This window comes from Sinocyclocheilus rhinocerous, unplaced genomic scaffold, assembly GCF_001515625.1.
Source record: "Sinocyclocheilus rhinocerous isolate Xijiao unplaced genomic scaffold, SAMN03320098_v1.1 scaffold138, whole genome shotgun sequence".
NCBI classification, from domain to species: Eukaryota; Metazoa; Chordata; class Actinopteri; order Cypriniformes; family Cyprinidae; genus Sinocyclocheilus; species Sinocyclocheilus rhinocerous.
This window is the reverse complement of record NW_015635519.1, coordinates 587,431-604,149: the sequence shown is the minus strand read 5'-3', so window position 1 is coordinate 604,149 and position 16,719 is coordinate 587,431. Positions and strand designations below refer to the sequence as shown.

General features: G+C 38.4%; 1 protein-coding gene across 2 annotated transcripts; it reads left to right on the top strand.

Moving 5' to 3' along the window:
* Positions 1-387: 387 nt before the first annotated feature.
* LOC107746960 (hepatocyte nuclear factor 6-like) lies at positions 388-6,031 on the top strand. Of its 2 annotated transcripts, none has more exons than XM_016561319.1 (2): positions 388-1,708; positions 5,532-6,031. In XM_016561319.1, exons 1-2 carry the CDS (start codon positions 634-636, stop codon positions 5,822-5,824), a joined length of 1,368 nt encoding a protein of 455 aa, XP_016416805.1. In that variant the 5' UTR covers positions 388-633; the 3' UTR covers positions 5,825-6,031. The 2 variants fall into 2 exon arrangements, with proteins under 2 accessions (XP_016416805.1, XP_016416804.1); XM_016561318.1 differs by having other exon boundaries at positions 388-1,723.
* Positions 6,032-16,719: the final 10,688 nt, after the last annotated feature.

Below are 16,719 nucleotides of genomic sequence, written 5' to 3'. Positions count from 1 at the left end.
ATGTATATTAATGCAAGCAGAAGCCCCCAGGTGAACCCGGAAGTTTTCTACACCCATGGCATTAAGGAGGTTCTGCAAAACTAATTGCATTTATTCATGAATTATTCACGCGTATAATGAGACTTCATGGTCATCTGCTTGTTGTAATAAAGCATCATCGGTATAACACTCCATTCAGTTCCCTCATTTTTATTATTATCATTATTATTTTCGGTATAACAGTTGTGTGAGGTTGGTCATGTTATACATCCAGAAGAGGCATTCCTGTTTAATAGCAATGGGGTGCAACTTCCTTAATAAGTGACGTCAAAGGAGCCGCGATCAGCGCGCATGCGCGGCAAGCAGAGCGGCAGCCGCAGCACGGAGCAGTGCGCGAAACAACAGCAGACATGGCAAGAGATGGCGAGGGACGAGAGCACACTGACACCATGCACTGCTGAAGGGACGGGGGCCTTAACATTTCAAAAAAATTACAAAACTTTATAAAACATAGAAAAAGGGAAGAAAAAAATCAGGAAAGAACGCAAAGAAAAAATACTCAAGATAACAACAGAACTTTTCCAATGAGAGCACTTCTGTGGACACTGCTTCGCTATATCAGATAGATGATTTGTCCACACGCTTGCACGTATAATGAACGCCCAGCTGTCGATGGAGAACATTGGCGATCTGCACGGATTGAGCCATGATCCCAGCGCGGCGGATCTTATGACCGGAGACAGCGCTCATCACAGGAGCCATCGGAGCAGTCTGTCAGCCCATGCGCGCTCCATGGGCATGGCATCAATCCTGGACAGCGGCGACTATCATCACCACCGGCCCCCGGAGCACCCCGGGCTCGCCACGCACCTGCACCCGGCCATGAGCATGGCGTGCGAGGCTCCCCCCGGGATGAGCATGAGCAGCACCTACACCACCCTCACCCCGCTGCAGCCCTTACCGCCCATCTCCACCGTCTCCGACAAATTCCCGCACCACCATCATCACCATCACCACCACCACCACCATCTCCCGCACCAAAGGATCCCGGGGAACGTCAGCGGGAGCTTCACCTTGATGAGGGACGATAGGGGTCTGGCCCCGATGAACAACCTCTACTCTCCCTACCACAAGGATGTGGCCAGCATGGGACAGAGCCTATCGCCGCTGTCTGGATCCGGACTGAGCGGCATTCACAACTCCCAGCAGGGGCTGCCGCCCTACGCGCATCCCGGGGCCACCATGCCCGCCGAGAAGATGCTCACACCCAACGGATTCGAGGCACACCACCCCGCGATGTTGGCTCGACACGGGGAGCAGCACATGAGCGCGTCTTCGGCGAGCATGGTGCCGATCAACGGCATCCACCATCACCCGCACGCCCATCTCAACGCCCAGGGCCACGGTCAGGTGCTGGGCTCCACTAGGGAGCAGAACCACCCCTCCGCGCCCGGATCGCAGCTCAACAACGGTAGCAGCTCGGGACAGATGGAAGAGGTCAATACCAAAGAAGTGGCCCAAAGGATCACCACGGAACTGAAAAGATACAGCATCCCGCAGGCTATCTTCGCCCAGAGGGTGCTGTGCCGCTCGCAAGGGACGCTTTCGGACCTGCTACGGAACCCTAAGCCCTGGAGCAAGCTCAAGTCTGGCCGGGAAACCTTCCGCAGGATGTGGAAATGGTTACAGGAGCCTGAGTTCCAGAGAATGTCCACGCTCAGGCTCGCAGGTGAGAGAACAATAGGTAATACATTTCTTCTCTTCTCCTCAGTATATCGCTCTCATTTCATTTCCTTCGAAAGCATTTCACGAGTGAGCAGCATTCATCGTTTTTGTCGCGCTTTTTGGGGGTTTCCTACATAGCTTGCTTTTTGTTTTGGTTGTGACATTTTATTCTGTGCTCGTTGTGCAACTTTGATTTACACTGATACCTTCAAACTTGAGGTTGCGTTCTCGATGTATAATATTGACCGCCTAGGTAAAGTGATCCAGCGCAATGGATTTGTTTTCTTTTGCTTGTTTGTTTTGGGCTATTTGATGAGCAATTTGTTATCTTCAGACTAAGTTACATGGAGCCAACAGAAATAGTTTGATCAAAAATGTCTCGAAGCCTCGGTAGTCACAGTCCCATTGTGTCTATGTGAAAATGGATGCAGTGTCCCAGTGTCCACTTGTCTTTGCAATGCGTTTATGACCACTGATCTACATTTTATTTTAGAACATTACTGCATGCTGTGGTGAAACACGGTCACATGTCTCGTGGATATATTTTGTTTTTGAACTAGTGCGCGTAAATATGTTACCGTGTTCGATGTGTGCGGACTACAGAAATGGGCGCTGAATAAGTGTCGCAGTGTGTGTTTGGGTTTGTAAGAAAGGGTCATGTTGTTCTTCTGCAGTCTTCTCCTGGTTGGATCTCTTCATCTATTGTCCAGCTCCAGTGACGTGTTCTCTGTGTAGGTTTTCTTAATTAACTGATTGGGGCTCCATTAATTTGCCTCACGAGAATTAGAATCAATTGGCTGGCGGCTTTGGGGGCCACTGATCCGTTCAAAGCCAGCAGTGAGGGGGAAAAAAAGAGAGAGCATCTCAAATGCGAGTGTCTCTCTTTTTTGCACCGGTTCATCATAAATGTCATTACAGTAATTAATTTATGCACCTGAGGGGGGAAATACTTTGAAACAAATGTTTTTTCCTGAAAATATTTTTCATGGCAAAAATCATTTAAATGAGAAAGACATATTAATGTCGATTTTACATTTAAGCTCTGTTTGTGTGTCATTATAGTCTTGTACGCGCAAAGTAGTTTTGCTCGATTTATTTTTTCCTGTATCGAAGTTTCGTTTTTATTATTAATGTCAATGTCAGGGTATTATGCAATCATATATGTATACTGATGCTGGGCTCATAGTAAAGGTCAAAATATGAATTTACATCATACCATTTTATTTCCACAAGTTTCTGTAAAGAACAGGATAAAAGGGAATATGTTTACATTCACATAATCTTTTTTTTTTTTTCATATTGTGTATTCGTTTTTCTTTTCGTCGATTTAAGCTTAAAAAAATCCAGAAAATGGTTGGATCTTTATTATTATTATTATTATTATTATTATCATCATTATAAACTACTGCAATTCTAATTACATGACAGTTAGATTTAGCTTATTTTTGTTTTGTGAGATTATTTTCTTATTCCATTAAATGATATTTAAATTAGTGAAGGTTTCAGACACAGTGATGTATATTATTGATTGAGTACACATGGTTGAGGGTATGTGATCGGCCTACTGAGAGGTATATATAGAATTGGTATATTGATTATTCAAATTCAGTTCCCTTCTCCTTTTCCTTAGTAATGTAAGACAGTAGACCATTCAGCAGTCTTTCACATCACTGCTCTTTTACACCTTTTACACCCTCGTGATTCTTATGCCGTGAATTTGCCATGCACGATTGTATTTTCAACTGAATTTTGTCTCAGCTCTTTATATTTATATTTCGGCATATGGTTTCGTATGAGGAGGGCTTAATATGTTGTTTGTTAAAAAGTTATCCTAGTCTAATTTTAATAGAAAAAGAAAACTAGAAGAAGAAACACAAAAACTGTCATTCAGTGTTTTTTATTATACCTAAATAATTAGTATTTGCGTAATTTTGTAATAAGGTAATAAATGAAAATAACCTTTTAATTTTAACAAAGCGACATTCTTTAAGCTGTTTGTCGATCATTGTTAATCGTTTTGCGATTGATATTATTTTGGGAAGAAATGATTGTATTCTTATAAAAAATAGTTGGCCAAATAGTGAACATGGAAGTATATCAAATAATATAATACAAATTGTCTAATTTTACATCTAAACTGTTATATAAAAAGCTAAGAGCCATTTTATTCAGGTATATATATATCTGAACCCAAATGCGGCTTCGCTAAACTTCATAACATTACATCAATAACTATAATAATAATAAATTATTATTAAATCATAAAACGCGTAACAGACCAGTAGTTGATGTACATCTAAATAGGAATGCAACGAAACGGAATTTTCATAGGCTGTCTATTCATATTCTATAGCCTATAGCATAGGCCTATGTAATCCAAATTCCTTATCTGTTATTATATATTATAATATTGCACAGGCTATATATAATTATATGGTAGCCTAAATAATGCTAACGTCTTTTTTGGCCTGAGCGTAAGATTAAGTTCTGTTTTGTTGCTGCATGGAGCTACTGTGAAATGAGTGACCGTGGGCGAGCCCTGGCCTCTTGTGCGCGCTTATCTGGCGCCTGTCTAATGATTTGCAGACAAACAGTACCTATATGTGATGATCAAATGTGCTGAAGGATAAAGAGGTTCGCTGTTATTTCCCTGGGAATCTGTGTGGGTCTCGTCACAGTGGCCTTGTGCATAGACACAGTTTTGATTTATGGCACATGATAGCGAGCTCATTTGCTTTTTTGTTAATATTTACCCAAAGTTTCAAACCCTGTGCATAGTTTCGTTCTTCTTTTATACGATTGGACTAGTATGTAAAGGTTTATTCACGTTATACCTCATTACATTATAAAAACGACACTAGGCTATAGGCTAAAAACTCTTAGTATATTTATAATTTAATTTAAAAATTCATAATTGATTTAAACATGATAAATATTTAAATGATATTCCAAATTTACGCTTAATACATATGAATATTAAATATTAAAATACGTTTTTATGGTGTGCTAATGCAGTGTGCTATAGAATGAACGTTAGAACTTAGACGCAGAACTGTGCTTGACATTAATGACATGAGCCGGTTTATTTAAGAAAATATATTGCCTGGTAACGAATCGTGCGCTTGTGTGTGTGCGTGTTATAAGTAAATACCTGCTTCAAGCGGTTTCGCACCGTCTTTTAGCGCCCCCTTGTGGTTTCTAAATAACAAGTATGCCGCCCAGTAGGATTTTACTCACACAAAGACAGAAAATATAGGCCTTTTTATTTAAAGTGACTGCTTAGTGTCGTTAAACAAGTGTATTTTTATTCATTGGCTGGCAGTAAGTGATTATAGGCCTATTTGTTGTGGTATAGTGTATCTGAAATGCATGTGGTTGGATTTAAGCACCACGGACAGTTCCAGAGACTTCATTCATATAGTGAACATTTAGTGAAAATTACAATACAAACCCTCCGAAAAGCATAAGTGTTTCTGTTTTGTTTTGTCTATTTCATGTTTTTGGCTGATTTGCTTTGAGAACCATTTCAGAAAAACTCAGTTACACTTTATTTTAAGGTGTCCTTGTTACATTGTAATTTAAGTACATAGTAATAGTAATTGACAGCATGTACTTACTGTAGGGTTAGGAATAGGGTTTGGTTTAGGGTCAGTTGCATGTAATTATGCATAATTTACTCTTAATGCTACAGTAAGTGCATGTAGCATGGACACTGTAAAATAAAGTGTTACCAAAAACTCATACTGTGTCATGACAAATAAGTCTGTTTCTTTTACGTGTTAGGCATTTATGTCTGACTGTTTCATGTCAACCTTTTTTTCTTTCAGCGTGCAAGAGAAAAGAGCAGGAGCATGGTAAAAGCGAGCGGGGGTGCATCTCCAAGAAGCCCCGCCTGGTCTTCACTGATGTCCAGCGTCGGACTTTACATGCAATATTCAAAGAGAACAAGCGCCCGTCCAAAGAGTTACAAATCACCATCTCTCAGCAGCTGGGCCTGGAGCTCACCACCGTCAGCAACTTCTTCATGAATGCGCGTCGACGGAGCCTCGATAAGTGGCTGGACGATGGCAGCTCCAACTTGGCCAACTCCTCCTCCTCCAGCACTTGTACCAAAGCATGATGGAGTAGTGGCTGCATTATGGAACAAAAAAAAACTTCGGTGGAAAAGCTTTAAACAAAGAAAACGTAACAAGAGACAATTTTAGACAGCGTTTGCCCTTAAAACTTGTACAGTACTGATATTTATAATATCCAAAGAAAAACACCAAAGACTGCTTTGACCCCCATTTAGGACTTTCTTCGTTTATGTCTGACATTCTGCAAAAAACAAAAAACAAAAAAAAAGAACACTCCAGTTACAGTTGAAGTTACACTCCAATCACTGGTCGTTCCTCATCTCAACACACTCCCCTAACTGGAGTCTTTCTTTCTCATGTGATCGGTTGCTTACAAAGACTTTTTCTCATCGATGATTGGTCATTATCTCAAACGTGGAGTGATTGTTATTCACTCTGATGTCAGATTCCAGATTTTGTGACGTCACTGAGGGGCTTGACCGGCAGGTGTAAAGCCTGACGTCACACATTCACCTCTATAGGCATCCCAGATGTTGCCAGGGATGCCAAATATAATCAGGTGGTGTAGAATCTTGACAAAGTTTGCCTGAATGTAACCCTCAGGATAGTGCTTTCTTCCTAATTGTTGGAAAAGTTACATAGAAACCTAAAAAATACATGTGAACTTGCCATCTTCACTACTTATCAATCACAGATGGTGGAACCAAAGAAACACATGTATTTTGTTTTTTGTTTGTTTTTTTAATCAGACCAAACTATATTTATTCCTCTTAACAAGACCCCCCGTGACCGTCCTAATCAGGTGACTCAGTAAATGTATTATGGACTGTGGTTTCTGTAGCCATTTATATGCCGTATAATTCGTTCTCTTGTTTGTCCTAAAACAAACTCAATCACTAGCCAAACATGTCTCTGTGAGGACACAGCTGTGCCCGCACCCCATTCCTGCCTCAGTCCTTTCTTGTGATTATTTCAGGGAGATTTTTTGCTAGCTTTAACCTGCCTTTTTTACCTGTATTTTAAATATTTCAATGCCAGTTGCTGAAAACCAAAGATAAACTTACACAAACTAGCACCTGTCACTGTTTCAAACCCCACATCCATCAGTCAAACACAACTTATTTTTACGAGTTTCGCAGACTCTCATCTAATGAGGCTGAAGAGACTTCTGGGTGAAGAGACTTCTCGTTTATCATTATTAGCTTTGTCTGGGGCAAATGCACACGCTTGTTAATTGTCATTAGAGGAAGCAGGAGGAAATTCAGGTTGTTTTGGGTGACATTTCATTTCAAACTTTCATTGCATACGAACCAACATTCTCATCCTCAGAATGATAAAAATGTTCGATTGACTGGTGGCTGTCAGCATGCTTTCACAAACCCATAAGCCATGCGCCGTCATATTAGATTCATTGGGTTCATTTCCCATTAAGCTCTTGATAGAAGGCTATTTCATTGTCTAATGCATCATTTTCACGGCATCGACCATCAACACCACCGCAGAGTCCCCATCCGGGCCCGAACCCAATACCCCAGTAAGAGAGAGGGAGCGCATTCTATGCATTTCACAACTAGGAAGAAAGCATTATGGAGACTGAAGCAGGGTGATGCGTTCGCTTCATATAATAGACTCACTCAAACTCGCAAGTTATCTGGCCTTGTTGTCTCTTGTGGTGTGTTTTAACTTTAAAAATATATTTGGTATTTACGACTATTACGACATCGAAGCATATATAAAAGAGCGCTGCTTCCTCGTGTAGAAAAGAAGAAAAAAAAAAAGACAAAAATACATGTTTAGACCTGCTAAAATTTATAGTGTGAACCAAAGATGCTACCTCAGTCCGTTTCCATTCGTGATTTCTATCAACGTAATGATACCAAAGAATACCAAAGATTTGTTCTCTTTGCACGGCCTAAATGAATGATAAGGTGGATGGATAGATGGTGTGTTTCCACTCCTTCCCCCTTTTTCCTCTTCTCCTTCGCTCTAATGCTCTCTACCACTCATCCGTGCTCATGTAACAGCGCCCTCGGCAGACATGTGTTAAACTCACAGGACGAGTGCCTTGCTTGAACCAAAGTGTTAAACCGCCGTTGACCTCTCGACACCCACCTTTTAACTCTCGGAATACCTCAGCCTGTGGAAGGGCCACTGATGAAGAAAAAAATGGAATATTTCTTCTCTCTCACCGTGGTGCTTTTGCCAGTGCAACCATGCAATGAAAACATACCAAAGGAATTTCTCTTGCTTTCTCCAACTCTCGCTGACAAACCAAAGGTCCTGCCACCTCCCTTTTAAACGCCCTGCCAAATCTTGCCCCGACCCCTCGCCAAGTCGCCCCCTGTGGGTGCGTCCACCGATTAGGCCGTGCACGTCTTTACCAATATCTGAATACCTCATAGTAATAAATTTCCACAGTTCTGTTGTATAGAGAGTTTATGTGATTAAGGCAGAACTGAACTAGTTTGGTAATCGTTGATGTGACTTCGGGGAAAAAAAGCTTTATGAGTATTTATTTTGACGGTTTTGGCTAAAGTGCTCCGTTTTGGTCTCCAAAGGCGAGTTTCTGTGATAGCAGACTGAAACTTGCAGGAAGGAAAAGAAGCTTATTTTTTATTAAAGCCTTGTGTTATTCCGATACTCTAAGGATGTTTGACTATTCTTTTTTACAGGGTAAAACCAACTGCTGTGATTCTGTCTATTCGTTCACTTTCTTCTACTACTGTGTTGTGATTTCCGTTAATTTAATTGCATTTTTGTATCGCTTAACCTATGTTTTAATTTATGTATTTGTAGAAAATATAGATTTGTACATAGTAGGTTTTTTGGAAAAAAACAAAACAAACAAAAAACAAAACAAAAAAGTGGACATTCGTTTTATTTTACAGCCTTATGTCTGAAGTGTAGATATATCTATGAATTTCCATTCCTCTGTGTTTGTATGTTAGATGGCACTTTGGCCCATGTACTGATACACTGCCAGAGATCCGAACGGTCCTACAGAGACCTGCGAAGAAAAGCAGTGTATGATGTTTTTATTTGATCTTTTTTTTTTTTTATGTTATTTAAATGTCCAGAATGATTTTGTCCTTTGTATTTCAAATCCTAGTTTTATGGCTATTGCTGCACATCCAAAGATTTTCTAACCAAACCAAAAAGTGGGAAGGGGGGGAACGAAAGAAAGTAGTGTAATTTTTGCATAAGCACTGGCGTTTGTGAGGTATTTTGCTGTCTGCACGGGTATGAACCAATAGAGGGCATAGTGAGACAATGTAGACGAGCTTAGTTCAACTTATTGGGGGCATGCATACTGCTAAACAGTACAATCTGTGGCTTTTGGGACGGAGGGCTACAAGTCCTGCTCACTTTGCTGTGACGGACACTGAGTGGGCGGAGCGTGGGCGGGGCAGCAGGTCTGCCGTGGGAGGGGCCACGTCGCTGGGTTGGTTTTTAATTAACGTGGCACTGCTGCCTAGATCCATCTGATATGTCAATTTTGGTTTTCGAACGTGTGTACTGACAATGAGCAAAGTCTAATAAATCTGTAAAGAAACCAGGAGTTGGTGTGTGCATGTGTGGGGAGGGCGGACGTTTGAGTCTAATGGTGACAGTTTCATTTCTGGTCCATTAGCGGCAACAAACAGAATTGCTGAATTGTTTTCAAACAAGTTTTAAACACTTCCCATCTGCCATAGTTCAGATTAACGACTATGTAATTCTAAATTACTCCAAAAATCGGTTATCGGCAAAGCATGTGCTATCATATCATGACAATGTTGCCACTTATATGTTGTTTTTTTGTCAGAATGTGCAGCTACTTTTAAACAGACTTTGTGCATGGATAAGGCCAAACTGTTCAATCTGGACCCCCCGCTTCAAAATCACAGCATTGTTTGAACCTGTAATATCTCATTAAACTGATTCCCTTTCTGTTTGATGCTGCTAATGGCTCGAAAATTATTGGCTCAGATTGGGTGCTTTGTGTGTCTGCTTGGAAACACCATGATAAGAATGATGCAGAATGATGTCTCTTAGCAGGATTAAAGAGAAGGCCCATGACAGCAGAGCTTTTTGTCTCGCTATGCTGTACAATCAGAGTTGTTTCATTTGTTGCATTAGGTTTGCTGGCCGTGGGGTTCCTGTGTCGCATAAGGGATGTCAGATAGATGATCCAGGTGCAGCGTTTAGGATTTGTTTTGTACGACAACAAAGACTGGCATAAATCAAGCCCTACTGTGAGTCAAGAGCCTCTCTGCCCAGAATCCCTCCTACATCACAGTGAAAGACCCAGAAGTGTTCGCCCACAGCATCACAGCAGCTCTCTGCATCAGAATTCTCACCCCTTCTCTTCCCAAACCATACGCTCCGTCCCGACCCGCCCCTCTAATGTAGTGTCTAGCTTAGATAGCTCAATGTATGTGAATGTTGGGATTGCTCTAATCATTAATTCCTATCCCAGTTGGTTGTCGTGGAAAAGGAGTTCCTATTTGATAGAAAGGCTTGGCTCTGTGTGCCGTATAATACTGAGAGCGCCTAAGACAATCAGCTGGAAAACAAAATCATGTTTTTCATTTTTTAATATTTATTTTTTTGTAGGTCCAAGAGGGACTACTTCCAGCGATGATTATTATAAAGAAGGAGGAAGGTTTTGATAAACTGAAAAATAAACTTGCTGACATTTTCTTTCTCAAAAAAAGTAGTGCTTGTTTCCATTTCGAACAGTGCATCTTGGACAGCAGAGCTTTTTGTCTCGCTATGCTGTACAATCAGAGTTGTTTCATTTGTTGCATTAGGTTTGCTGGCCGTGGGGTTCCTGTGTCGCATAAGGGATGTCAGATAGATGATCCAGGTGCAGCGTTTAGGATTTGTTTTGTACGACAACAAAGACTGGCATAAATCAAGCCCTACTGTGAGTCAAGAGCCTCTCTGCCCAGAATCCCTCCTACATCACAGTGAAAGACCCAGAAGTGTTCGCCCACAGCATCACAGCAGCTCTCTGCATCAGAATTCTCACCCCTTCTCTTCCCAAACCATACGCTCCGTCCCGACCCGCCCCTCTAATGTAGTGTCTAGCTTAGATAGCTCAATGTATGTGAATGTTGGGATTGCTCTAATCATTAATTCCTATCCCAGTTGGTTGTCGTGGAAAAGGAGTTCCTATTTGATAGAAAGGCTTGGCTCTGTGTGCCGTATAATACTGAGAGCGCCTAAGACAATCAGCTGGAAAACAAAATCATGTTTTTCATTTTTTTTATATTTATTTATTTTTTGTAGGCCCAAGAGGGACTACTTCCAGCGATGATTATTATAAAGAAGGAGGAAGGTTTTGATAAACTGAAAAATGAACTTGCTGACATTTTCTTTCACAAACGTAGTGCTTGTTTCCATTTCGAACAGTGCATCTTGAATCAAGCTGGTTCTGTTTTTACACTTTTCTTTTTCTTCTCTTTTTCTCTTGACCTGTTTTCTCTGTATGTTGTGTCTGTTTCAGTGGAGGAATGCAGTAGGTATTACTCTCAGGTTGTAATGCGTCATGCTTTTCATTTTCAATTATCTATCAAATTTGTTTTTTTTTCCTTTCTTCTTTCCTGTTAGCTACTGTTCTCTATGCCGTGCAATGTCATCTTATGTGTTTGCTACGCAAAAAAAAAAAAAAACGGAAAAAAAAAACACGCAAGTAATGATGTCACCATGCTTTTTTCAGTGTTAAAATGTTTCAGCATTTCTGTAGTCACAAAAATGTAGAAAATAAAAAGGTTGGGTTTTCCAGCACATCACAACCAGATTTCTTGGCGTTCTTGTCTTTTATTCAATCTTTATATGATATTCAACCAAATGTTGTAACAAATGTAGCTATGTTATAAGTCAACAAGAAATCAAAACATTCTAATTTTTTATGTTTTTGAATAAGTGCTTACGTGCCAACCAAGCAACTGCCATTCAGATAATTGGTCATTCTGATGGACAGTTTTTCCCGGTATTACACACCTCAATGGAATGCATGCAATGCCCAAAATGACCTTTTACATTCAGCAAAATGTGCACTATATATATCATAGCACACTTCACACAATACTGTACACCACAACGCAAAGCACCTGACTTGACACTATCTTAAATCTTGTTAAATGCTGCACAGTATAAACTTTATAAATTGTGCAGTAAGATTTAATACAGTGGTATTTCAAACATATTTCAAACAGTAATATGTTATCACATGATCTAACATGTGCCATTTAATCTGGAAAGTAAATATATGGTTATTTTGCATTATTATTTTGATTTTAAAAAGTAAAATATACTGCAGACAATATTTATACTGCATACTGCAGAAATAATACAAAGAATATGGTAAATTTAAAATCCTTTGTTTGTAGGAACCACTTGGTGGCATCATACTTTGGATTAGAAATTAATCTGAATAAGTAAAATATTAAACATGATTTATTGTAAAACTACAGAATTACATTCTGAACAAGAAAAGATTTCAGTTGTACAAATACACAAACATATAGTGGAGACAACTCGAAATCTAATTATTCTGCGAATTATTTTTCTTCCTAAGTAAAAAAAAAAAAAAAAAGTATCTTTTTTTAATAAGATGTTTGGTGTTGTATTGGTAAACAAGACCAAAAATACTATTTTGTGGTTAAATATTTAATATGCTATAACTTTATTGATGATTCATGATAGATTCTAATTTTTGCTGGTCGAATAAGAATGAAGTTAGAAAAAATTGTAAACAACATTTTTATGTAAAACATATTATTGGCTTTTAAGTACATGTTAAAGTTAAAACCACCATTGGTTTGACATTTTTTATATGTCACCTTTTGCATTTTTGCTGTTATACACTCTCAGAAAAAAAGTTACAAAATTGTCACTGGGGTACTTGTCACCTTTGGCACTAATATGAACCCTGTAGTTACTAATATGCACCTTTAAGGTACTAATATGTGTCATTTAGAGGTAAATAAAGTGCAAAACCTTTTAGCTTTTGTAACTTGGTTTTTTTTTTTCTTGGTTTTTTTTTGTGTGTTTTTTGTTTTGAAAGACAGAGAGTATGAATTGTTTTGAGTAGGTATCAATTGTTTCAATTACACCATCTAGAGTAATGACATGCCCTGCTGTATCCACTGTACTGTATCTTTTTTCCTGGGCAAAAAATGGTAGAAATGAGCACAAAATAGTTTCAAATCTAAACCCACTCTGAGAAATATTAAGTGGGGTAAATAGTGTTATATCTAGCCCCAGCATCCCATAGATGTTATTAATCAGACTGATTGAATGATTGATTGATTGATTTTTATTTGTGTTATTACACTGCAGTGTGTGTGTGTGTGTGTGTGTGTGTGTGTGTGTGTCGAGGGAAAAAATATATTCAAAATAGTAAATTATGTTTATCTGAAAGTGTAACAATGCAAACAGGTTTCCTGTAAGGGGTAGGTTTAGGGGTAGGGTTGGTGTAGGGCAATAGAATATACGGTCTGTACAGTAGAAAAACCATTACGCCTATGGAGAGTCCCCACAAGGATAGCTGACCAGACTGTGTGTGTGTGTGTACTGGTTTATATATCCTGGTGGGGACTTAAACCTGAATACACACAGACTCATGGGGACTCGTGTCACGGTGGGGACCTAAATTGTGGTCCCCACGGGTACAAAAGCTTATAAATCATACAGAATTACGTTTTTTGAAAATCTAAAAATGCAGAAAGTTTCCTGTGAGGGGTAGGTTTAGGGGTAGGGTTGGTGTAGGGCAATAGAATATACGGTCTGTACAGTAGAAAAACCATTACGCCTATGGAGAGTCCCCACAAGGATAGCTGACCAGACTATGTGTGTGTGTGTGTGTGTGTGTGTGTGCGTCGAGGGAAAAAATATATTAAAAATAGTAAATTATGTTTATCTGAAAGTGTAACAATGCAAACAGGTTTCCTGTAAGGGGTAGGTTTAGGGTTAGGGGATAGAAAATATTGTTTGGTCAGTATAAAAGTAATAGAAGTCTATGGAAAGACCCCACAATTCACAGAAACAAACTGTGTGTGTGTGTGTGTGTGAGTCATTATTTTTCTATAAAGTTTTTTTTTCATTGGTTACTTTTGGTTCCGTTTATTTGCTGCAACAATCACACAGTTAATTATATGGACAATCAGCTGATTAATCACTGAACACAAGGTTTTATATTCTCTAAAGCAATTAAATGCATTTTCTGTATTACATAGAAAACCGTACGCTGTAAAGTGGCATGGGATTGATTTAGTCCACCACTCCAAGCTGTGATTCTAAATAAAAACCACTAGATGGCAGAGTACAACTGTTAATATTGAACTTGCGCCTCGTGTGTCAAGCAAAAACACTTCAATCACAAGAGGTTTTGCAAATCTGACCTTATTTGGCTAAGCAGGTTAGATCTCGACATGTTTTAGCTGAAATGCACTTGGTACTCTTCCTGTTTGTCATTGTACATAGTTATTCGTGACTAAAAATCCGAAGACAAATTATGATAAATGTCAATATTTGATTGGTGGGCTCTTTCTAAGGTAATATTTTTAAAACATGAGAAAGTGTGTGTAAATCATAAGCCTTCTTATATCCTTATATGCTTTGTGCTTAAAAAAAAAAAAAATGAAGGTCAGCTCGATCCTCTGAGCATTCATTTGTTCTTTTATGCAAGTAACCTCTATTCCATCAATCACCCATGACCTGTGTGCTATTATCTAATAACGTGAAAAGACAGTGGAGAGTTTTGTAATGAGGTCTGAACCCCTGGGAGAGATGAAATTGAATAGAGATTAAACATGGTATCATTCAGCTGATATTCACTTGAGTCTAACTCCACTTGTACTAATTATTACTAACTAAATAGTGGAAAGACAAACTAGAGCGTTCAACAAATTGTTGAAAAACGAGCATGAATTTAAAATTTTTGCGTTTTCTTGGGCAAAACTTGATGATCATGTTGTTCACCAAGATTTAAGATCCAAAGATCATCTTGTGCTTTCAGTGGAAGCAAGAAAATCACATGCATGGCCAATGTCACACATTTGCTTATAGTTCAAAATAATGCTGAATCTTATAAATATTTCATCATTTTATGCTTTTTCCTGGTTTCAGAAATCAACATTTTTACATAATTTAGATTCTAAATTCTATTCTCAAAGTGGTCTCTGCATGTATGTTATATTGCACTTTATATAATGTTAATTCTATACAATTATTTAATCTCGTGTAATTATTTAGTAATAAAAAAGAAAGGAACCTTTTATTTGATAACTTTATACAACTAATTTGCTATTTAAGCCTATAAAGCTGGTGAAATAGCTTCCCTTACAAAAAGAGAGAGAGAGAGAGAGAGAGAGAGAGAGACACAATGCAATGCACTTTTTATGCAAGTAACCTCTATTCCATCAATCACCCATGACCTGTGTGCTATTATCTAATAACGTGAAAAGACAGTGGAGAGTTTTGTAATGAGGTCTGAACCCCTGGGAGAGATGAAATTGAATAGAGATTAAACATGGTATCATTCAGCTGATATTCACTTGAGTCTAACTCCACTTGTACTAATTATTACTAACTAAATAGTGGAAAGACAAACTAGAGCGTTCAACAAATTGTTGAAAAACGAGCATGAATTTAAAATTTTTGTGTTTTCTTGGGCAAAACTTGATGATCATGTTGTTCACCAAGATTTAAGATCCAAAGATCATCTTGTGCTTTCAGTGGAAGCAAGAAAATCACATGCATGGCCAATGTCACACATTTGCTTATAGTTCAAAATAATGCTGAATCTTATAAATATTTCATCATTTTATGCTTTTTCCTGGTTTCAGAAATCAACATTTTTACATAATTTAGATTCTAAATTCTATTCTCAAAGTGGTCTCTGCATGTATGTTATATTGCACTTTATATAATGTTAATTCTATACAATTATTTAATCTCGTGTAATTATTTAGTAATAAAAAAGACAAAAAAGGAACCTTTTAATTGATAACGTTATACAACTAATTTGCTATTTAAGCCTATAAAGCTGGTGAAATAGCTTCCCTTACAAAAAGAGAGAGAGAGAGAGAGAAAGACACAATGCAATGCACTTGACTTGACACTATCTTACATCTGCACAGTATATACTTTACAAATTGTGCAGTAACATTTAATACATATTTCAACATGTATAACTGTAAGTTTTTCTTTATGCAGATACATTTAAACTTTATGCAAATACGTTTATTATTTGTTGTGCGTATTATTTTTGCACTTTAAGCATGCATTGGGGAAAAATGTCAGTGTATTGGCTTGGGTATTGGGTATTTTTATTGAACACATAATACAAATTAGGTGGTACATGAACAACAGGTGAATGTTCCCTGTGGTCAGTTCTATCTGCAAGCGCCTCTGTGATGGACTTTGCCATCCATCCAAGGACTCCCTGACCTGAAATGCTGGTTTAGAGGATGGGTAGACATACTTAAAGTGCAAAAATTATATATAAATAGTAAACTATAGGTATGATTTTAGGTTCAAGAAAAATTGCAATAGCCTACACTTGTGATATAAAAACTAAAAAGTATATTAAACTAAAAAGTAAAAAGACAAAAACTAGTAAATTAACGTTCACTAGCAGTATAGTTACAAGAAGCGCAGATGTATCCTACCAGTTGTGTCCTCAAAATGTACTATTGTAACGTACACAAGTATACTTTTCTAAACATTTTAGTCCCAAGCTACATTGATATTATACTTTGCTTTGAAAGTATACTTCAATTTTCGTAATAAATTTAGTCCTACCTCTTTTTTTGAAAGGGTATTCTCACTAGCCTATATCATAGGCCTGGGCCATAAAAGTCTATATCTATAGGATAGATAGACAGACAGACAGACAGACAGACAGATAGATACATAGATAGATAGATAGATAGATAGATAGATAGAT